The sequence below is a fragment of the Passer domesticus genome, chromosome 2 (assembly GCF_036417665.1).
Source record: "Passer domesticus isolate bPasDom1 chromosome 2, bPasDom1.hap1, whole genome shotgun sequence".
NCBI lineage: Eukaryota > Metazoa > Chordata > Aves > Passeriformes > Passeridae > Passer > Passer domesticus.
The window spans coordinates 63,699,601-63,722,659 of NC_087475.1; the positions used below are offsets into that span (position 1 = coordinate 63,699,601).

At 38.4% G+C, this 23,059-nt stretch overlaps 1 protein-coding gene across 11 annotated transcripts in view; it reads left to right on the forward strand.

The window, feature by feature from the left end:
* The window catches only part of FNDC3A (fibronectin type III domain containing 3A), a 110,964-nt gene that overhangs the window by 47,532 nt on the left and 40,373 nt on the right, over positions 1-23,059 (forward strand). For 4 of the 11 annotated variants that reach the window (XM_064408788.1, XM_064408789.1, XM_064408790.1 and 1 more), the window contains 4 exons: positions 544-598; positions 13,777-13,853; positions 18,487-18,724; positions 21,202-21,474. In XM_064408788.1, the coding sequence (XP_064264858.1) occupies positions 544-598; positions 13,777-13,853; positions 18,487-18,724; positions 21,202-21,474 (643 nt within the window). Of the gene's footprint in view, positions 1-543; positions 599-9,137; positions 9,197-13,294; positions 13,364-13,776; positions 13,854-18,486; positions 18,725-21,201; positions 21,475-23,059 lie in introns of those variants that run through there. The other 7 variants (XM_064408791.1, XM_064408795.1, XM_064408792.1 and 4 more) reach the window with 4 other exon arrangements.

A 23,059-nucleotide genomic window follows, 5' to 3' on the forward strand; every position in this document is an offset into this window, starting at 1 on the left:
TTTTCAAGGCAGCTGAAGAAAGAGCTGCAGTAAGAACTATAAATGCCAAACCAGTAGTAAATATTATTGCTCATTAATTCTTAAAAGAAGTTAATATACAGAGAGTGGTCAGCCTTTCTCTTCTTCTCTGTTTTGCCAACGATTTGTCTGTTGAAAGATACCATTTAAATGAAGTGTAATTGTATTGCATCCTCAGCTGCTTTAGACTTGAAGAGTTTATACTCTGAAAGGCACCACTCTGTGGACAGAGTTAACTCTTTCAGTTTATGCAGCCAAGAGACATCTCAGTAAAGCTCTTAAGCAGCAGGCAGACTTATATTAAAATAATATGACACATACTTAAGTTTGCATTTATTCTTTTTGTTATGCTTTCCATATACGTTGTATTTTGTTTCTTGTTTTGTGATCGGGCAAAGATTTTGGATCAGATCCTGTTAGATGTACCAAAAAAAAAAAAAAGGTACTTTGACTCTTACCTAGATTTAAAATTCAATTAAATCTGAAATCTTATCTGATTTTTTACTCTTATTCTTCAAATGATAGCACATACAAATGAAGCTTGCAGACAGATCCTTGAGGTGCCTAAATAAAGCCCAAGGTGAGTGTGGTAATTTGAGAAGCTAAACTGTGTTTTTTCTGAAATAGAATTTTTTTCTGAATTGGGGTCAAAAGCAAGAGTGACTATCTCCCATTAGAGTTTGACACTGCTGGCAGTGCAGTTTTGGGGAGCATCTGGTGGCTATGCCATGCATTAATGAGTGAAAATATTTAGTAAGTTACAAGGGCAGTCTAAACAACTGGAACCAGTTAAAGTTCTTCCAACATGAATGAGTTTTAAAAATCACCTGCTAAAAGAGCTGAGAAATAAGAGTGAATATCAACAAATATTGATCAGAGGTGCAGAGGACTGGCTAGTGTTTATGTTCATTTCCCTGCTTTGTACTACAAATGGATACAAGAGCACTGTCAAGTGTGAGGGTTTTGAGATAAATTATTGATGATTTGATTACTTTTTCACTTCTGGCCTGTGTGTGTTAGTGCATTTCTACACATTTTGTAAATCTGACATACGTATATAGCATTTTCAATAAAATATTTGTAAAAGATACTGTTTTATGCTTACTACATCCTTTTAATGCTTATGAAAAGGAAAATTGCATGAACAGGAGGAAAATGTACCTTGGAAATACCCTATCTTTTCTTTTAATTGCAGCTATGTACACATCAAAGTTTCCTTGCATCACTTTCCAGCAAAGATATGACACATAGTAGATTGTTATTATGCCCACACAGCTTTCTTTGTTCATCCTCTATCAGGTCTTTCAAATGCCATACAGAGCACTGATTTCTCTACAATAGCTTTCCAATTGTGCATTATGTTCATAGAATTTCAGTGTGTTGTCATTTTTATTTTTTTTGGTTACTGAGCCTTGTCCTCTCAACTGAAAAACAGATCCATTATTTTTGATGGGAAAGAATCTAGTCTCATGTTGGTGACAGTAATTAAACAGAAGAGTATTGGGTTTGGAGTTCTTTTCAGAAGCACATAAATGTACGTTGCTGGATCATCTTCTTGTATGGTGCTACTGTGCTGCTGGGTCTGGGCAAGTAGTACAGTAAACATTTCTGTGAGGTGCCTGGGAACATTCCACAGAGAAAAGGAAGCCTAATGTTGGGTAAGGTTACATCTATTTAGGATGTAGTTTTGGCAGATATGAGGCCAGTGGCAAGCAGACAGGACTAGAAAATGCAGGTGTAAATAACTGCAAGTATGCAGTGGAGTCTTGAGGCCAGATACCTGCATGTTGCCTGTTCCCTGGAAAGCATAGAACAGAATGTTTTTGATTGCTGTTTCCAAAGAACTTTAGCAGGCTCAGTATAACCTTTCCTTTTTTTTGTTAAAGGTTCTAAATTGTGCATGAAATAGGAAAGGATTGAATGCTAAAGCATGATGCACAGCCAGCCTAGGATGTAAATATATTCCTCCTTAATCACTCAGTAATCAATGCACTCAGGTGTCCTTCAGCTAACAAGACATTCTAGAAATACTTGGTATTTCAGCAAAGCTGATCATCCAGATTACTCTAATGGAACAGGAGATCCATATTCCAGAAGTGGTAAAATATCAACGAGAACATGCTGTTGTCCAAAGGAGTCCCTGAAATTATCCAAATGGTACCCTGAAGTGGGTGAAATGCAGGTGTATACAATGCAAGTTTGTGCATAAGATTAATAAATTATGGATGGGGATATCACTTGAAACTTGATAAGGAGCAGGAAGAAGCAGGCAAGCTATCTGACTCACAAGATAAATATTCTCTCCAGTAAAATGTATCTGTAAAGCTTTGTGTGATCATAAAATGCATTAGGACAGTTGTTGTTAGTATAGCTTGGGATGTTTACAGGATTCTACTGAGATTTCAGCTGTAATTTGATAACTCATATTTACAAAAGATGAAATTAAGCTGACTCCAGGTGTTGTAAATAAGAAGTGTTAGTATATCCAGGAGAAAATATAAAAAGAAAGTAGAAGAGCTTGATTTGCTTGGCTAAAAATGACTTTTGGTAGAAAACAACAGGGATTTAAAAATTAAAAAAAAAAATGCCAGAGCTAGTCTAGAGTCCAGTTTGCTCTCAAATGGCTGTGAAATACTTTTATATAATTACAAGAAACCTGGCTACATAGGAGAGTGATGCTCTAGAAGAGCAGTTCAGTGGGAAGACATACGGATAAAAGAACTGCTTTGCTATTGGTCTTCATGTTTCTACATAGAATCCATTCAAGGTGGATCTTGATGTATGATAATGGGGGAGAGGAATGCAATTGCAATTGCAGATGAATAGACTTGATTCAGAAAGTGTTTTTCAGGCCTTGAGCCCTCATGGTTCAACAACAGAAAATTTTCATCTCCTGCATCCAGACAATAGTGAAGCAATAAAAAGATTTCTGCACAAAGGGCACATTTACTTTACAGCTATTTAGCAATTTTCTTGTCTCAGCTACTTCATGGAGGGATATATTGATCCATACATAATGTATGGTAAGGAACTCCACTGTGTGCATGTGTTGTTTTTCCTTTCTTCTGGTTTGGAATGACAACCATTATATGTCTGAGCCAAGCTAGTTGTTTCATCCCTGGTCTTTTGTTTGGCACAGGTAAGTAGATTCCTTACACAGTTCTTTCTGGCTCCAGGTTCATTTTGGATGCCAAAGCAGTGGGTCTGTTACTTTCCAAAATGTATTTGGTTACAAAGCAAATTGAATTTGAAGAGAACACTGCAGTGGTATAGGCTTGTCTTTGTTTCTGGTCCCAGCTTACTGCTTTCCCAGTTTCTTTCTGGTAATACATGTTTATTAACATTTCTGAAAGCTTTTTATCAGGAGAAGCTTTGCCATAGGTGCTTTTAGTATTTGAGCTCACATACTTCCTGTACGTGGTAACTTGCTTGAGAGCTGTGGAAAATAATGTCGCGTTTAAGTGATCTATAAGAGTTCGTTGTGGAGAATCAAGGAGTCTGTCACATAAAACACCAAAAAAATCAAATTTTAAACTTCAAATTCCAAACCAAGTTTAATACATACAGATTTTAAAGCCTTTATTAGTTAGATTGCAGACTTTCACATCACTTTGAGCAGTAGATTGTGAGGTTTGCAGTGAAAATTGGCTGATAGTGTTAAGGGATTTGTGCAACAGTAGAAGCATTTCACTGCAGAAGAGGCTACAGGTGTTTGCAGCAAGCAGAGATGGCACCTTTCTGTGTTGCTAAGTCTGACTGACAATATTGTGTCAGTCAGACTTAGCGTTTTTTTATGTGTATCCTGGTTTGGGGTTAATTAATTTGGGATCAAATTTCTGCAAAGCTTTTTGGACATGAAAATTCTTGTATGTGGACCTTAAGTCATTAGCAGAATCAGAAATCTTAATCTAAATGTTTAAGTACTTATCATGTCAGTTGCAATGATAACTGTTCAAGACCCAGTAGTTTTTCAAACTTTATTTCCACTGTCTTCAGAGCATCCCCTATTGTATCTGCATTTATAGGCTTGTTACTACTAGTGAAAAGACAGAGAAAAATATGTCTATGGGAAGAATTGTGATTGCAAGGGGTCACGTTTAAGAAGCTTGAATTCCACCTTAGTTGTAACTTAGATTTAGCTGCAGAAGTCTCAGATGCAGCCCCGTTCACCCACTAAATAATGATTTAATCCTAGCAAGCATGCTGAATGCATTGCTTGTCCTATTTTGACTGTGGAATTCCCTACATGCCTCTAATGCTACAAAACATGAGGCTGCAGGGGACAGTGAGGAGACAGACATCAAAGGCAGACAGTATAAAACACTATATAAATGATGCCTTTCTGTCTCTCCAAAAAGAAAGGCTGCTTGTCTACTTGGGCTGTATTAAGTTTATTCTGAAATGCCATCAGTATCATCAGCAGGAAATTGTTTAAAGCACTTGCCCACAACCAAAAAAACCCTGAGCTCTGCAAGTACCACAGAATCTGAACCTGTAGCTCCCTGATTCCAGCAGTGTCCCATAGCCATGAGGCTCTGGGAGATTCTGAGTTGGCCTTTTCTTTTGTTGTCTTTTGGAGGTGGGCATCTTCACCTCAAAAACAAAAATATTCTAGAGCGAAAATACATGGAAAAGCAAGCTGCCTTTTTTCTGTTGATGTAATGGGGATTCCTCTATGATTTAAGTGAAGTCCTGGGTTCTTCTTCATGTGTTAAAGGCTGGTCTGAATTTTCCACTTCGAAGCTCTTGGATTAAATGAGTTAAGCGTGTTCCATTCTAGTTTCTAGTGGTCCATCTCCAGCAGAAGTGACCCAGGTTATTTCCTCGTTTGGTGTTCACAGCACTCTCCTAAATAGGAGCAAGCTGTGGTGAATGTGCAGAAGCAGAGACTTGTCCTCTGGAGGCAGCCAGGGAATCAGGCTGCTGAAGCCAAGTGTTTGCCTTAGATGCTGCCAAGTGTAAGCTGTATGACATCAGATGTTTTCAATTTGGTCTTAAGTCTCTCTTTTGCCATATGATTCTGTGTAATTTGCCTGGGTCTTGTTCCCTACAGTTTGTGGCATGACAGAATGATTTCTCATCACAAATGTCGTCTTTTGAATTGTCAGCTTCATGGATTGTTTTCTCCACTCATGATTTGAAACAAAACTGTGTAAAAAAGTGTTACTTCAAAATCTATTTCATGGTTAAGAAACCTACATCTGAATATTGGTTTGTGGAACTGCAGCGTTGCCAGAAACTTTGTTGGTGGACTCAAGTGTGTACCTTACATAGAGACATAAAAATAATTGTATCCAGTCAGTGTGGAGAGAGGTAGGCCTGTAGGACCAAACTCTTTCCATTGCTTAGTATTGTTGCAAATAATCTTTTTATCTGATCAGAACAGCAGACTCACCTAATTAAAGAAACACATCTGAGAGTAAAATTTCAGTGAGACAGAGCTGTTAGGTGGGAGGGTTTTTAAAAATCAGCAGTTGATATTACCTTTTTATCTTATACTGAGAAAAATATTTAGCCCTGGTTTTGCACCCTTGAACTCTAGTAGTGGAGCCAATGTCTTTTTAGATTTACCTATTTTTTCCCTATTTCTAATCATGTAGAATCCAGGATTATGGGATTTCTGCAAAGCTGAAATACCCCACATCCTACTAACTTAGTTTTATGTCTTCTAGTTAGGAATCCTCACTCCCAAACTGATCTCTTTAAAGAAAGGCGTGTTTTGTATTTATTTTACATATTAGGAGGATTTCCGCTGTTAATAATAATAATAATAATAATAATAATAATAATAACAGCTTTTGTTCTGCTGTGGTTTTATTTTAAATGGGCAATATGAATCTGCACTGTATTCATTTACATAATTAGATTGAAACCTAGACAACCCAAAGGTTTTCAAATTAGAGTACTTGTCATTAGTAGATTCCAGAGGCTCAGAGTAGTATGTCTTTAGAGATGTCTGCCTTGGATAGAAATAAAAATTTTGAGTTAGGCACTGAATTTTCTTCTTGACAGCCTTTCCTGATATGACTTTTTGCTGTGTTTTCTCACACTATATATGATGTATTAATCCCAGTTTGCACAAACAGATGATTTTTTTTTTGTTTTATATCCATGCACTCTTCTCTCTTGTCCATAATTTTAAAATATCTTACCTTAGAATTGGGTAAAATTGTTCCAGCATTTATATGAAAGCTGTTGATTTTCTTAATCAATACATTAGATTTGTATAAGTAATATTCAGTAAGTCATATTCAAGTAATTTTATGTATATGTGTGTGTATATATATACATAGATGTTGTGTGTGTGTGTGTGTGTGTGCATAATAATTTGGGAAGGAGTAATGTTAAGAAATTTGCACATAGGAAAGGAGACTTCTTTGGGGGCCAGCTGAGACAGCAGAATGTGCCAGATAATTCTGCATTCTAGTGTCAAGCCAATATAGCCAGGTAAGTTAAAAAAACCAACTTCATTATTGTAAAAAGTTGAATACCAGGATGATGAAAAGGCTTTTACAAGTAATTATACTATGTAATACTATTCTTAGCATAATGAGGCAGGCAGGGGGAGGAAGTTGAAATTAATGCTTGGTTCTTCCAAGATCTGTCTTCTCTGGATCAACACAGTCTTTTGTAGAAGGCACTGTCTACACACCAAGAATGCCAACTGTTGAGACTCACTTGTGCTTTTCACTCTTAACCACAGCAGCTGTCAGTAGCAGTGCGGTGCTATATGGGTGCTATATTCTGATTAGAATAACACCAATTCTAGTGGTAACAACTGTTAGATGATTAAATTGTAGATTATTCTGAATGTTGTGCATCAAGTCCAACATGATTAAGCAGTGTGCACAAATACTAAATTTTAGTCTGAAAAAGTTGCAGATCTGTACTGTTCAGCACCAGTGCTATGGAATTAGGCTCTCCTTGAAGAAAAAGCTAAGCTATATGCAGTGCAGTTAGATTAGAATGAGTGCAGATTATTTTTCCTGCTAAGAATAATAACATTTTTATCAAAGCCTCCCTGTATGGTATATCACATTTGACTCCCTCTGAAATGCAGCGATTTATGGCTCACCCAATATTTAAATTGGAACTCTGTGAGGGAGTGAACAATTTTTTGACGTAACTCTTCCATATAGTTATTAAATCATTGCCCTAAGCTGGCAAAATAGAGTAATTTAACAGCCTGGGCTGCACAGTACAAAGTGTGTGTTGTATTTCCACATTGACATCTTTGAATCGATGTTACTTTCTTTTAGTGAATTAGAATTCATCACTGTGGCACACAGTTGCTTCAGAAAGTAGGTATAAAAAGTCTTATTATTGTAGTATCTCAAACAACTCCAGAGATTCCTCTGCAAATTCCCGAGTGTAACTTTGTGTTATGAAGTTTGTGCTATTCAAAGGCATGGACTTGCAGTCTTCTTCTAATTACAAAATTGCATCATGGTCATTGTTTAGAAACAGGTGAAATAAAAGTACTTTTAACATTTGAACATAGAAACCATTGTCACCTTTTTTCTTTGAAAGTATATCAGGCCACTATAAAAGAAAACTGATACCTGCATTAGTGATAAAGTGCTATAGGAACCTGTCATCTCTGCACTTTGCCTGAGAAGGGATTTTCTTGTGAATATGTATGTGTGGTTTCATGGGAAAGATCAGGATCTCATTAGGATGTAATCTTTAGAAATACTCTAGTTAGGCTTCATAGCTTTCTGCTCTTTTATCCATTATTCCAAAGTCTCTCTAAAAGAAACTGATGCTTCCCCCCTCCCCCCACTCTTGAAAGGAACTATGATAATGTTTTACCTTCCGTTTTTCCTTTTGTTTGCCAGCCTGGTGTCTACTGATAGGTTTCCTTTTTTTTTCCTAGTCAGTTAATACATTTCAATTGATGTTGAGGCTTTGTTAGCTGCTGTTCCCCAGCCTTGATGGCAAAAGTAGACAGATGGATGGGGGAAGGGAAGGGATTGTTTTGTCAGGATGAATTTAGAGCATAAGGGATATGTTAAATTGAGAGCACTGCCAGCTGAAGTCTTCTGATCACCTGTGTCCTTGCAGTGATCCCAGTTCCTTCTTGTGCTTCTTCTCCAGCTTAGGCCAAACAGTGAGTTCTGTACTTGCTTTCTTGTTTTCTTATTACTTGCTTTTATTATGTTGCACCTAGTATGTGTAAAGATGTTGAGGTTAACTTAAAGTATTAATTTGGAAGTATTTTCCAGGCATGGCTTACAAGACAAATGTTGACCAATCGGTGGTGGTTGTTACTGCTGGATTTTTTTAATTAGTTGTAGCTGTTGGGAACCCAAAATAAAACTTTGAAGTCTTAGTCCTTATGTAAAAGACAGAGTGGTGCAACTGTTTGTGGCATCTGGGACTATTGATTTACTGCAGCCCATCAGTGTTAGAGGGGTGTGCGGCTACGTCAGCTGGCGCTCTATTGTTTCTGCTGCTGTGGCCTTTGTGTTTGATCCTGTCAGTGCTTGCGTCAGTGATGCATATCATCGCCTGTGTGATGTCAAAGTGTGGGTGTTCGGTTATAGAGCCATAGTTAACCTAATGTGCTGCAGTAAATCCTGAATGCTATTTCCTCCTGGGGATAGCAGTGATTCATCACCGTTCACATTAGACTAATGCTAAGTATAGCAGTGTTCATGAGCCGCAGGATCCACATAGATTACTATCAAAGTCATTGCAGCTCTCCAAACGCTGGGCCGGAAAGTGTTTGTTTGCAACCAGATCTGTTTGTGCACCCCCTTTCTTAACTGTAAACTGATTAGCAGGTCAGCTCAAGGAAAATCCTCGGGAAGGACTGGGCCTAAGTAATTCTTTAGTACTTAATTATGCTAATTAACGTAAAAGCTTTCAGCTAAATGGCTCGGATCACGCCAGGCAGTGACAGGCGGTAGATTACAGTACAAAGCGGAGCGGGCAGCCCCGCGGGACGCAGGGGACACGGCTCTCCGCAGGGCCGCCGGCCCTTGAAGCGGCGGGGCGGGGCGCGGGGCGCGGAGCGGCCGCGGGGCGGAGCGGAGCGGAGCGGGCCCGGCCGCGCACCTGAGGGAGCCGCCCCGCCCCGCCCCGCCCCGCCCCGCCCCGCCCGCTGCCGCGGCGCGCCGGGAGCAGCCGCCCGCCCGCCCGGCCCGGCCCGGCCCGGCCCGGCCCGAAATGAGCGGTAAGGACTCCCGCCTGCCCGGTTCGGCCGCCGCGGTGAAACACGACACCTGCGGGCCGGCGGCCTCCGCGGTTGTGCAGCAGTGACGGATGGGGGAGAGCTGCAATGGCCAAAAAAAAATTGAAAAATCTGTGGGGCAGGAGCGGGAGCGCTGCCAGGCCCCGCTGTCGGTGGTGCGCTCCCGGAGCGGGGTGGCTGCGGTGCCGGGGCCGCGAGGGGAGCAGGACGCGCAGCTCCGGCAGGCCGGAGGAGCCCCGGTGCTGGAGCGCAGGGCCGGGCGCGGAGTGCCCCGGAAGAGCATTCCCTGCCCGGCGCTGGGAATCCGGTGTGTGCACCTTTGCCTGGGCTTTTATGAGCCGCTCGAAATGGAGCGATGCTTCATGGTTGAAATAAAAAGAAATGGTGTATGCGCTAGGCGAGCGGTGGCGGTATCCTTAGGTTTTCAGGTGTTACTATGTTTAGATCAGCTTGTCACGATCCTAGCCATGATGCAGTGCTGGTAAATTTGCTGCATGTTTATGGTGGCTGTAATGAGCATAATGAGGTTTTTATAGTCTGCTCAAATAGACGCGTTGGAGAAGTTCATCAGCTGTTGCTAGGGGAAGGAGGTATTCCTCCTTGGTGGGATTTCAGGACAATAATAAATTGAGAGTGTGGTGAAACATCTGTGTCTTGGGTTCAGTTCCATTAAATGAACCCTTAGTGAGTTTGATGAGACATTTTTCAGTAATAAAGTAAACCAGTGATGTGCTTGTTTCCACTCCCACAATGTTTCTTTTCCACTTCCTATTTGAGGAACTTGTATACCTGAAAATGTATCAAAGATTTGAGACCTCCCCTTACCAACAAACAAGTCATCACCATTAATTATATAGTGATTTGGATTAAATCAGTTCTATTTATGTGCAATGAAAAATTAGATGTTTCCTTAACATGAATTCCTGATGCTGTTGTTTGCTGATACTTTATAATAACTCTCACCTCATGGTAAAACACACTGGTTTTGTCATGCAGCACTCCAGCCAATACCCAAAAACATGAAAATTCCTCTTAGAGTGTGTTACACCACAAGAGAGCTGAGATCTTCACATTAGTGAAGAAAAAACACACGTTTTTATAGCATATTATAACTTTATCTTCAGATAAAATTTTGCAGATTGTAATATGCTTCCTATCAAGAAATCAGTAATCTCGCTGTAAAACACAATGTTCATTCAAAACACCTGTGAAGTCTGCTGAGTTTTTGTCCCGTGCTTATCATTTTCTTGGATGTCCGCCTAGAAATTTCATTTCACAGCCACTTGGAAATCTAATCAGAAATAAATTAAAGTTCTTGAATATTCAAATATGTTTTTGTTTATTCTGGTACTTTAAAGTGCAAAAGATGGGATGCAAATTTTGAAACTACTGATTTGACTCTATTCTAATACTGCAATATTTTTTCAGGTTCATACATTCAGTTTATGCCGTTACTTTTGTGCCTGCTAAGTTATGGTATACTGAAAATGGCTTTGTGGATCAACCTTTGTACTGGATGGGAGATAAGGGCTCTGTGTTTGTCAGAGAGATTAAAGTGCTAAATAAGTAAACCTTAAAAAAAAGGTTGTTAAACAATATTCTCTAGATGCTTACAGCAAAACAAAACAGAAAAGCCAAACAAAGATAATCACCAGTTCTCAAAGAAACCGCTTGCATATGTGAGATTCATCAGCCCCCAAGGACATGATATTCTCTAAGAAGTTCAAGTAAATGTGGTCTTAATTTTCCATTACTTGGAAATTACATAGTTTTAAATTGTGAGTTTAATGGAAGTGTTTTGTACTCATTATAGAAAGACTGCAGGTAAGCAATGCAAGATACAAGTTGTATAAAATCCACCTTATATAAGAATTTAAAACACTATTTCAATGGCAACTTAAAATAAATGTGCTTCCGTTATTTTTGACCTTTTTGAATTTATTGTAGTAAGGTTGTGCAATATTTTAAGTTTCTTTTGCTGATTTTTGCTTCACTTTAATTTCTTTTTAGCACTTCATATTCAGGAGTAACTTTGGCTGAAACATTTTTGAGTTTCAGATGAGCAAAAACACTGGAAGAATGTTCAGTTCTCAATTTACAGCCTACTGTAGTCTTTATATTCTTCGCTGTTGCACAGTTCAGTGAATAATTCATTAAAGATCTGTTCTTAAAAAGTCTCTTCACCCACTCCCCCTGTTGTGGGTTAGCATTTTGTTGATAATAAAGCTGTGATTATTTTTAGGTAGCATGTTTGTAAACTTCTGTGTCTTATTCTAAAGAAGTTCCTATAATACATGCAATTAAGTTGGATTGCATGCTGCTTTTCTAAGGAGTGCTTTTCATTGCTTTTTCCTGCTTTTTGCTTTTAGACAGAGGTACCTTTATTTTTTTGTCAAGTCCATATGTATCAGAGCGAAGTGTGCTAATCTTATTTCCTGTACTTTGCCTTTACTTACTACTTTCCACTTGCAGATCCTATCATAGTTTTAAAAAACATTAAGGTGGAGCTGTGAATGCCCTTTCAGAAGTATTACTGAGACTGCACTAAGTTGGATTGGTACTTTCGGTAGCTTCAATATACTGAATTAGAAATTTGCAGAATGCAGCCTACAGTGTCTGAAGTCCAGCATTTTGTCTTGTGACAAAATTTGTTCAAATTATATAATATTTCAGTATTTCTTTCATTATTAAAATTCAGTGTTTGTTCCTTTGTATTTAAAACACAGTAATGTAAGGATGTCCCTCTTGAGCCTGTACCAAAGTGCTCACTCTGGTAGAGGCCAGTATCAAATACAGCATAAGGATAGGGCAGGCACACAGAAGAAACTTCTGTGTTCATTAAGTAAAAGTAGTACTTATATTTTTTACAGCTCTTAATGGATTATTTCTCCCAAACTGAACCTAATCTTTAGTTTCTACACTGTTCTTAAAGTAAGGAGTTATACAATTTAGCTGTGCATTTTGTGAAAAATTCCCTTATGTTTCCCTGGTGAATTAGTTTACTATCTCTGGTTCTTGAAAATGAGAAACTGTAAATTATCTATCTTTCCATTTTTAGGGTTTTTTTAAATAGGTCTTTTACTGTTTCTCTGCTGCCAGCCCTTTAACCATCTTCTGGTGGAAGAATCCTGAATTCCTGGTCTCTTGAATCTTTCCTGATAAACAGGTGGAAAGCCACTGTAAACTTTTTTTTTGTCCTTTTCTAGTCCTGTGTGTTCTTTTTGAAAGGTGGAGTCAAACACATTTCTCGAGGATTCGAGGTACAGTGTGAATTTATACCACAGCATAATGATGTTTTCTGCTTGTTCCCTGTTCCGTTAGTAATGATTTTTTAATGTTCTCTTTCTTTCTGCGAATACCACTAAACAACTCTTGGCTGGTATTTGTTTAGAAATCCATGTAGTAGCTGCATTGTAGGTTTGTTTACATCTGATTTATGGCTTATCGCTGTAAAGAAATACTTCTGATTTTATCTAGATGCATCACTTTGCACTTACTAACATTATTCCTTCTGGGTTTTTGTCATCTGATCAGTGAGTACTGCGAGATCCTTTACTGCTCTCTGAGAGCATAGCAACAATTTATCACCTTGCTGTTCATTTTCTTTTCTGGAAGTTTTGTCTAATACGCAGAACAGGTTCTTTAGGTGCCTGTGGGACTCTTTTCTTGGTCACTCGAAGAACTTCAAAAGCTGATCGTTAGCTTCTCTTAGTTTCCTGTTCTCCAATCTCCAGTTATTTATGGAAAGACCTTTTCCCTTTCTAACCAAAGGCAGCATTACTTCTTTAAGAATCTTTGAGAGACGTTGTCAAAAGCTTTTTGAAAATTCAAGTATGTGACAGCATCCTTGTGCTCTTTGAAGGTATCTGATTTTCTAGGCAATACTTTATCCACAAATGCCACCTTAACACATTCCCATTGTGTCATATTTATCTAAGTGTGTGCAAACTACTTTTTTTATGGTTTGCATGGTACAGGGATCACCATGTTGTCCTGACTTTTCCCATTAGCTGGAGCAGACTTACTAGTTGGTAATACACTGGCTTTTCCCCAGCACCAGTGGGAGACAGTTCATGTCTCACCACCTCCTGCTGCTGTGGTACTGAGACTACTTTAGTTTTTAAGACCACAGTAAAAACCAGCCATTTTGTAAGTAATTTTCTTTGTAACTCTTAACTGAATATGATCTGGTTTCAGCAGCTTGTTTCAAATACTTTTGTTTGTTTCTGTTTTATAGTCTCTTCTATTGTCGTTTCATCTAGGGGCATTTCTTTTGATTTGTCATCAGTTGAGTTTTTACATGAGTTCTTCAATGAGTTTATTGACAGAGATGGGAGAAATATCTGCTGGGGATTTTTTTAGCTTGTTTTTAGTTTTGTTCAACTGTTTTTTTAGATTTCAAAGAGTGCCCTTTGCTATAATTTTTTCTGTACAGTTCATTGCCTTTGTTTATCCATGTTATCTTGTATATTTTTCACAGAGACTTTGCAGCTCAGTATGTTCTTTTAGCTTTCTCAAATTATTAAATTGTGCTGTACTGAATATTTCTGTAACCCACTTAGGTCCTGCTCAGGTTCCAATGATGTCCCCAAATGGTTCAGTGCCTACTATTTATGTGCCTCCTGGATATGCCCCACAGGTATGTCACTTCACTTGCTTCTTAATTGATTTATTTTCATGCAAATTTTGGAACTGGAACCATAATTGCTAATTCAATAAAATAATTTGTTAGATTGCAGTCACTGTGATCAAGCAAGTAGATAAGAGGAGATGTCTCTCAGTATTTCTGAGATGGGAGACTTCTCATGCTGTGTCTGTGCCTGTTCAGTTATATATTAACTATGTACATGACAGTAGCAAGCACAGTTCCTTGCTGAGTTCAGAATCCTAATGTACTAGATGCCTTCTGAATATAAAATGCAATCATGACCCAAATATCTGCTTGTGCAGGACCTGTACTGATTCCTGTGTTAGTGAATATTTTCTCTTGGCAGCAATATATATATATATAATTTATATGTGTACATAGTTCATGTCTGGGAAGTTCCCTGCAGATAAGAAGAAAAACAGGTCAGTTGAAAAAGTACAGCAGACAACATGGAAAAAATGTCAGAAGTCCATTGGGACTTGGTTATCATATAAGTGTTTCCACCACTTATCTTAAAATGGGGCTCTCATTTTTTCACTGCTGTGTGATTCCTAATTTAGATGGATGGAAATTAAATGTGAGCTAGATAACCTGGACATCCTTTAAAGTAGATTAAAAGGATGATTTCTCTTGGCTATTTCTGACATGTGAGTTATAATGAGATGTGTGGCCTTGTAGATGGTGCCTGTTTCTTTCCCTCGCTGTAGAACAAGTCTAGAGCTTAGTAGGTCAGATGTGGAAGTCAGAGCATTGAATGCCACTCCCCATGATGTAAGTCTCTCTCAAGACATTCTGTTTTCGTGACCAGTCTGTCTCTGACTTAGTGTGCATCCAGTGCTGTACACTGAGAAGGGACTACAATGCATAAACATGCAACAAAAAAGCCCACAGTGTCAGCACATGTTGGGCAAATTATTTAAACAGCATTAAAAAATTGTCCTCTAGCAAAAGAAAAGTCTCTTAGGGCGGGCGGACTACTACTCTGATTTTATCTTTCATCTCTTGGAAGTTGACTGATGAGTTGATTCTATGCATCCTTTGTAGTCGAGTTCCCAAGCAAGAAGAATAATGATTTATAAATAATCATTAAAAGTCCATACATCTACAGGCCATAGTAAAAAGTTCTGATTCCTATTAAAATTCATTTTTAAAGAACTGAAAGAAGTTTAGAGCCAGGTGAAAATTGGAATTTTACTATATTTATTTGTTTTCATTTGATGAAGTACATATTTTAAAAGTTGTGTAACATGTGCCTTTCTGAAAAATACTTTTGGAATTAGTTTGTCCTTCCTTTGAGGACAATTTGAATCAAAGATGCTGAAGGGCTGGGCCTTGCTGAGGCCCATTCATTAGCCTTTCACTGGAGTTTGTTAGTCCAAGCAGGTGTTGTTTTAGCACAGCACTCTGACCTTTGAGCTGAAGGTGCCTCGCGTCTATCCAGCTCAGAGTGCAGGTGGCATGAGCTCATCTGCTGTTTTCATCTGAGCAGAAGTACCCTAATCCAGGACAACCTGTAGTTTATAAGCCTTCTGAAGTGTTTATTACTGACAAAACATACCAGACTTTGAGGTTTATGATGGGAGTTCCTCTTACAAGCCAGAAGGTTTGATAGCAGTCTTGCAAAACATGAAAGTCTAACATTATCGAGCTAAGAGTTTTCCCAGACTTACTGCAGTCCTAGCAAACTTCTATGGTTTCCTTTAGGTATAGTATATTTTTAAAGGTCAGCAGCTGCAGCTATTTTTTTTGTTGAATAGGAAACCAGCTAAATGTCCTGAAGTGTCAGCCAGGAAGAACTTCAACATAACCATGTTTTGCCTCTCCATTTTCACTTAGTTCTATAGTGCCTCTGCTTGCTTCAGTTCCTGTTTGGCAGTGATACAATGTACTGTCCTCTGTTAGAAGTTGGGGATAACCACTGAATAAAAGATTTACTTTTCTTATATCACATAACTAAAAAGTGACTCATCAGCTGATTTCCTTTTCCCTTCCTCTTCTTTTGGAACTGTAGTTGTAAAACTGAAAGAAAGCACATCCTTATTCATCCTCTCTTAAGACTGTCTGCAGTGAGTTTTCCAGTGATGTTTGGTTGGTTCACTCAACTGAACAGGCCTGTGCCAGAACCACATTTTGCTAGCACCACTGGGATAATAGAGAGCTTGTTTACTTTTTAAACTTAAAATTATAGACTTAGCATGATGCTCTGGCTGCTTTTTGGAGCATTTTTATCTGTGTAGTTGTCTGCTAGAGGCCTACCATTGAGCAGATGTTAGATCTGGAAGCACAGTTACAGGCTTGTTAAACAGAAGGTCCCTGCTGTTATGGATTGGGTGACTATTTCTAAGTCACTTAGCTATTAGCAGGCCCGAGGAAACAAGTTGTAAACTAAGCAGCTCGTTTGTTTTTTAATGGGAGCTGCTTCCCACATAATCTGAGTCTACTCATAAAATCGTAATAAGTTGCAGTATTTTGGGGGTTTTGTAACCAAAAGGGACTTAAATAATTAAAACTACATTTCAGTGTTTAGAGAACTTCATTGGACAGGAGAGGTTCTACTTATATTTACTGCTAATATATTCTGCCTTTAGGATACCACACAGCTATGGTTACACAGATTTGAATTGTACTGTCTTTAATTACTCCTTCCCAAGAAGGAACAATTTCTGTGTACTGAAAATAACCCATTTCTTAAAGTCATATGGTGTGCATGTTTTTTAAAGCTGTGTTCACTTGGGTAACATTAATTTCCAACTGTCTATTAAGTAAAGTGGGGTCAGCTCTATTGTATACACACTTCTGTGTCTTCTGAATGTTGTTGCATGTGCATATCCTACAGTACCAGAAGCATGCAGCTCTATCTACAGCACTGTTTCTCTCAGCACAGTGGTGAAGTTTTGAAACAATTTCCTGTACCCATCTCACTTACCTTGCATTGGTTCAGCTAGCAGGATAATTTGGGGCTGTACAAATTAGATTGCTGGCAGAGAAAACAAAATCAGAAGCTCTGTTCCAGATGTACCAGATGCACATCAACCCCTAATGGGGACATGGTAAAACCAATGATCCTCCAAGCAGCTTTCTGTCACGGACTTGATGGAAGCATTCACTCTAGGGTACAGGGCTAAATCTAGCCAAGCATGATTCCATTAACCTTAAACAGTGGAGCTGAAAGCAGCTTGGCACTAAGTGTTTTGATCTATTGATCTGTTCCTGTTGCACCAGGATGTTTATTGGTGTATGTGTACATGTCCCCATCTCATTTCAAATGTCAGTGAAAACTTATGTCATAGGGTTGATTTGTCCCCTGCTATTGAATGTAGTCATGATACTCCATTCTTCTCCCCCTTTTCTGGATAAATGTTCCATCTAAAACCATCCACTGCAGTTTCTGCTGTGACTTTATTCTACAGCATTTTACTAGGAAATGAAGAACAGTTTATTCTTTGGCATCCCATACACTGAAGTTACTGACACCATGATGCACACAAGTCAAAATATGCCAAGATCATCTCTAGGTGTCACCAACAGTCATGTATTTATGTGACTTTACAAACATTTAGAGAGGGTAATGATGTGAGGTGCTTCAGGGGCAGACCCTTGTTCCTGGTCTAGTTGATGACCCACCCTCCCTTACTGAACATTTTCTGCTTCAGTACTTGGTACAGTTTGTGCCCTTGTGCCTGCTCTCCACCAGAGCCCCACTTGCTGCACAACTCAGACGTGCTGCAAGTACCATGCTCAGCACACCTCAGCTCCGTGCATCTTACAGATTCTCACCATGGCATTGCATATGCTACTGCCATTGCTTGGAATTTCTGCCAGCATTGCTAAGGGCCACGCTCGGGTACCTCACACAAAGGCTGCTGTCACATCTCCCTTTTGCTAACTTTTCACAATCCCTTGCACTACAGTCTGCCAATGCCTGCCACAAAGGCCCCTGTTTTCTGAGTAGCATGTGACTTCCTGCAGGATTCAGGACCTCTTTACAGGTAGAAGGATATGGCGAGGAGAAGGACAAAAAATTTTAGAACTGTTTGACTGGTGAAAGAGTTTTGAGAGGGCTGACTACCATCCTGGTAGTTTGTTTGCTAACAGCTTGATGCAGATGGTGGTTGCTGCAGGGCCAGTGTGCAGATGTCTCCTGGGTTAGTGTTGGTGTGCTGAGTTGGGGACAGAGCAAAAACCAGACACTTCTTAGCTTTTCTCTCGCTATTGATGCAGAGTGAGGTCTGTCAGTTCACCAGTTCATTTCTAGGGAGCAATCTAGTTGTTAAGCTGTAGGACAAATCCTACAGCAGTGTAGCATACAGGCGGTGTGAATGAGGATGGAAACAGGACCCATAGGAGAAGCTTGGCTTGTGCCATAAATACACCAGGTTGTTAGATACTCTTAGAGTCAGATTTTTTTTTCTTTCCCACCACATTGAGAAATTAATGGCATTGCTGCAGTTAAAATACTTAACATAGATAGTTCTTTAATGTCCCTTTTTTTCCCCTTGCTTTCCTGTTTTATTTTCATCAGATTTAAGGGGTTTACTATTCCTGATTTTGTTTAAGGATCTATAGAAACATATTTTTCAGACTGTCATTTCTCTTTTGGTGTGTGGTGTCTCTCACTGTACAGGTTATTGAGGATAACGGTGTTCGAAGGGTTGTGGTGGTTCCCCAGGCTCCAGAATTCCATCCTGGTGGTCACACAGTGATACACAGGCCTCCACATCCCCCACTGCCTGGCTTCCTTCCTCTTCCAGCCATGATACCCCCTCCACCCCGTCACATATACTCACCTGTGACTGGAGCCGGTGACATGGCAACGCAGTACATTCCACAGTATCACACTTCTCAAGTCTATGGGGATGTGGGTAAGTAGCTCATCAAATATTGCAAGTTATGTCAAAGTGAATAATGTTCTGCTCATTTCCAGCATCTGTTATGTTGTTGTGTGGCTTTGTTAAGCAAAACTTACAGCTTCAGTGGGAGTCATACGCAAAAAAATGTTATGTGGATACCAGCCTTGATTTGGCTGAAGCTTATTATTCCAGAGGTTCTTTTTAATTTATTTGTTTGTCTGTTCAGTGAAACACTAAAGTTAGAGATTATTTCTTACATGTACAAGTTGCAGATTTTCCCAGGAAAGCGATGCAGAAAGTGTTTGTAGTGATTCAGCATTTAAATCTGTGCCTGAGCACTGTTCTGAGATCTCGTGTCTTGCAAACATCCTGTTTGAAGCATGAAATAGGAATTCTTAGTATTAAGGAAAAAAAGTGGTCCATTTTCCATAAAACTATACACATTTAATTGAATGTCCCTTTGAAGTTGAGTTGGAGTAATGAGGTGCCACTAACCTAAATTTAATGAAGTGGTTAAAGCCATCTTTGGTAGTGCTGTCGACATCTGCCTTTATTGTGGTTTGGAGGCAAAGTGTATTTGTGTTCTAACTCAGGGGCTGGTTTGTTAGATTAATATTTACATTTCTGGTAGACTTGCTTTTCTTTAGATAAGGCAGGTGCCAACCTTGACAGACTTTGAGAGCAGTTCTAGGTTTCTGTTTTTAGAGAAAGCTAGAAGCTATGAGGAGGGAGGTTAAACACAACTTTTCAACATTCTTTGATACTACTAAAATAACCTAAAAATGGCCTTCATCAATTTGCTGAGCTTAAATAGCTAGGATGAGCAAATTGATCAGATAAGAATATACCAATGTCTTTATCTTCCTGGAATTCTAGTGTTTCTGTATTCTTATGTTGTACTTAGTTTCTTCTTTTACTACTTCGATAATGGTAGATTACTAGATGCTCTTTAGGTGCTTATTTGTAGTTTTATTAATTTCCTGATTTCCTGTAGATGGCAGTTGTTTGCTTTTAGTTTGCTAAATTAAGAAATGGGTATGATAATTAAACACATAAAATGATGCTTCTTAATAGAATAATATTCTTTTAGATTTCTGCTATCATGTTATGTCACTTGAAATATGAATTCAGTGATAATTTGCTAAACTGCTAATGTAAAAAAATTATAAAGTAGGATTCTTTGCTTTATTTTCAGTGTATATGTAAAATGCCTTTGGCTTTAGGAAAGTTAAGTATTAATACTATGATGTGTTATTTATTTGCTACAGATTTAATATTTAATTTTGTATCTCTTACTTTGGCTGTTGCTTTCAAAAGTCAAAACCCACAGTTAGGCTCCTATTTCAGGAATCTAAATTTAAGGAAAAAACCAAACAAAAAAAACCTACAGAAAACAAACAGCTCCTCAGAGAGCACAGTAGTTCCCTGACATGAGCAGTGAACTCTCTAAAAGTAGTGAAAAATCACATATCTAAATAGACACAGCTTATCTTGAAGTCCTCTGTCAAACTTTCTGTGATTTAAGCTGACTTAAAAAACAACAGAAATGGAGAAGTTCTATAATTTTTTTTATCCTTGCAAGGAAGTTCTTATTTGATGTTATTTTCAGTACTTCTTATCTCTTAAGTAATAGCAAATAATATTCTTTAGACTGACTTATCAAACTTACCTGAAAATGAGCAAATTCTATGGTGATTTTGAAGGATGTATTTTTTTTAAAGCTTTCAGTATTTATCATAGACAAGGCTACACTGAGGAAACACTTGATATATAAAGTTTTGATTCAGTAAAGTGTTTCTAAGCATAAAGTGAAATTAATACAAATGTTAGAACTGGACAGAGGAGTTCACCACTTCACAGTTTAATGCTGTCAGTAGCCTGGTACTGACTTTTTTCCAAAACCAATTCTGACTTAAAGATGAGACTTTGGTGCTACTGCAGCAATGCCTGGGGTTACTGGGTACAGGTACAGTGCACTTACAAGGCCTGGCCAAGCTGTCTTCAGTGTTTTAGTGTCTTTCCACTGCCCCATAGAACACAGGTTCTATGTTTCTCTGCTTTTATGGGTGTTTTCCCTGTTGATTCCTGCTGAAGCGTCATTAAAATATTAGAGCTCTAGCTGCATTCCAGAACTTAATGGATTTTTTTATTCAACATTACATCAAACCTCCTCCCATGTAGTAAAGTAGCACATTTTTTCTGTATAGACTTTATCCTGTATCTCACAGCTCAAGGAAGATTATAGAAATGTTTCAAGAATAATTTTTAAGTGGAGAAAATATGAGGGAAGGAAAGATGACACTCTCTTCCCTAACATATTGTTAATGTCATTTAGTGGTATCATTTTACCTGCAGGACACCTCAGTTTTCAAATAGGAGTAGAGATATAATTTTACACACTGGTCCACATTTAACTTACATAGCATTTTTAGGTAGATTTTAAAATTAGATTTGGTTCTTAATTGTTTGTTTTTTCTTCCTTCATTTAGATACTCTGCCTGCTCATGGAAGATCCAACTTTAGAGATGAAAGGTCTAGCAAAACATATGAAAGGTTACAAAAAAAGTTAAAAGATCGACATGGAACTCAGAAGGATAAGTTAAACAGTCCTCCGTCATCTCCTCAGAAATGTCCTTCTCCTACAAGTGAACCTAATGGACTTACAAAAGGACAGGATGCAGCTGGAATAAGCACAGGTTCTACCAAATGCAAGTCTTTGGGTAAAGGAAAAAGCAATTCTCAGACAGACACAGAAGTAGAAGGTAGGTGTTATCAAAAAATACTGCATGCACACATATATTAATATATGATGCAAGTCCAGTGTCCGGACTGGACAGATAATCATATATTATTGTTACAGTGGCTGAACAGAACATTTGTAAGTAGAACACCACACTTTGACAGTCTTGACGTTGAGTAGCAGCCTCTAAGTGCCCTACATAGAGTGGAGTTAAGGGTGGTCAACCTGCTCATCACATGGGAATGTGAGCCTAAGAAAAAAAAACTACTGGTATGGAAGTCTCCATGTAAATTTAAGGAAATATTACAAGTCACACTTCATGACACTGTTTAAAGAAAAATCTCTGCTTTGTTTGGAGTGCTTGCATTTTAAGGAATCACTGAATATTGATGGCCTGCTTGATATTGTAGAAAATATGGAAAGAATAGAGTGTCTGAATGAGAAAATATTCATCCAACTTGATAAAGAATATTTTGGAAGGGAGATACTGCTGTTACATAAAATTGATCTATCCCTACCCACTCGCTGTTGAAGGCCCTTGTAGAAAAAGGCTGGTCCTCACATCAGTCCCTGTGAGTTCATGTTTTCTAAGACACTACCATAGAGAGTGTGCTTATTATTATCTTTATTTCACTGGAAAGCTTGTGATCTCATAGATGGACTGAATTCACTCAGTCATACAGACATTGTCAAATCTGATGATGTGTCACTGTGCGACTTTGAGGTCTCTGCCATAGTCCTTCAGATTGTGAACATGACGTCAAAGACTTGTCATCAGCCAGGAGCATTGTTCTCAGAATAAGGAACTGTAATTGGTGATGCTAAGGGAAATAAGCCATGATTTTTCTCAATTCTCTGAAGTTTGCTTTGAGATAACAATTTTGTGCCGATGTATGTTAGATTGCTGTAAACCAAAAGAATTGTGCAGAAAGTACATCTAATCAAAAACAAGAAATCTCAACCTATTAGAGCTGTTTAAAAACATGTGCAGATGATATCTTGGGCAAACTTAGTACCAAAGGTCACATTTGAGATACAGCCTAAAATCAGAAGTTGGGAACTTGCTCCAAACCTGAATATTTGTTGCTATAGTTCCAGAGTGGCAGTTTACTTTCTGTTCAGCTTCAGTTTACTTTCTGTTTGTTGGTGTTTATCTGTGAGCTAACTTTTACAAGGAACAAGTGATGAAATGTACTGTTGTTTACACAGTACAAAAATTATGTTGATGTTTCCTTAGAAGTATTTTACATGAAAAATGGGAATGTCCACTTCTCAAAATTATTTTAGGAGACATTGGGGAAAATTATGTACTGAGACTTAGACTTGTCAAAGAAAAGGCCGAGACTTAGAGTTGCCATACAAGTCAGAAAAGCATTTTATTTGTTTCAACAGCATAAACCATCTTAGAAACAGAATTGTAAATAGATTTGATCTATGTTTTTTAAAGAATTTTGTCACGCTTTGCTTTTCTTTTATGTTTAGTTTAAGGCAGGTTAAATGAATTAAAAATGCTTGGCCATACCTTCAAAACTGAGTAGCCTGTTACTTACACTATTGAGATAATAAAATTTCAATATTATGTGAGAAAAGCAGATAAAATGCTTTCT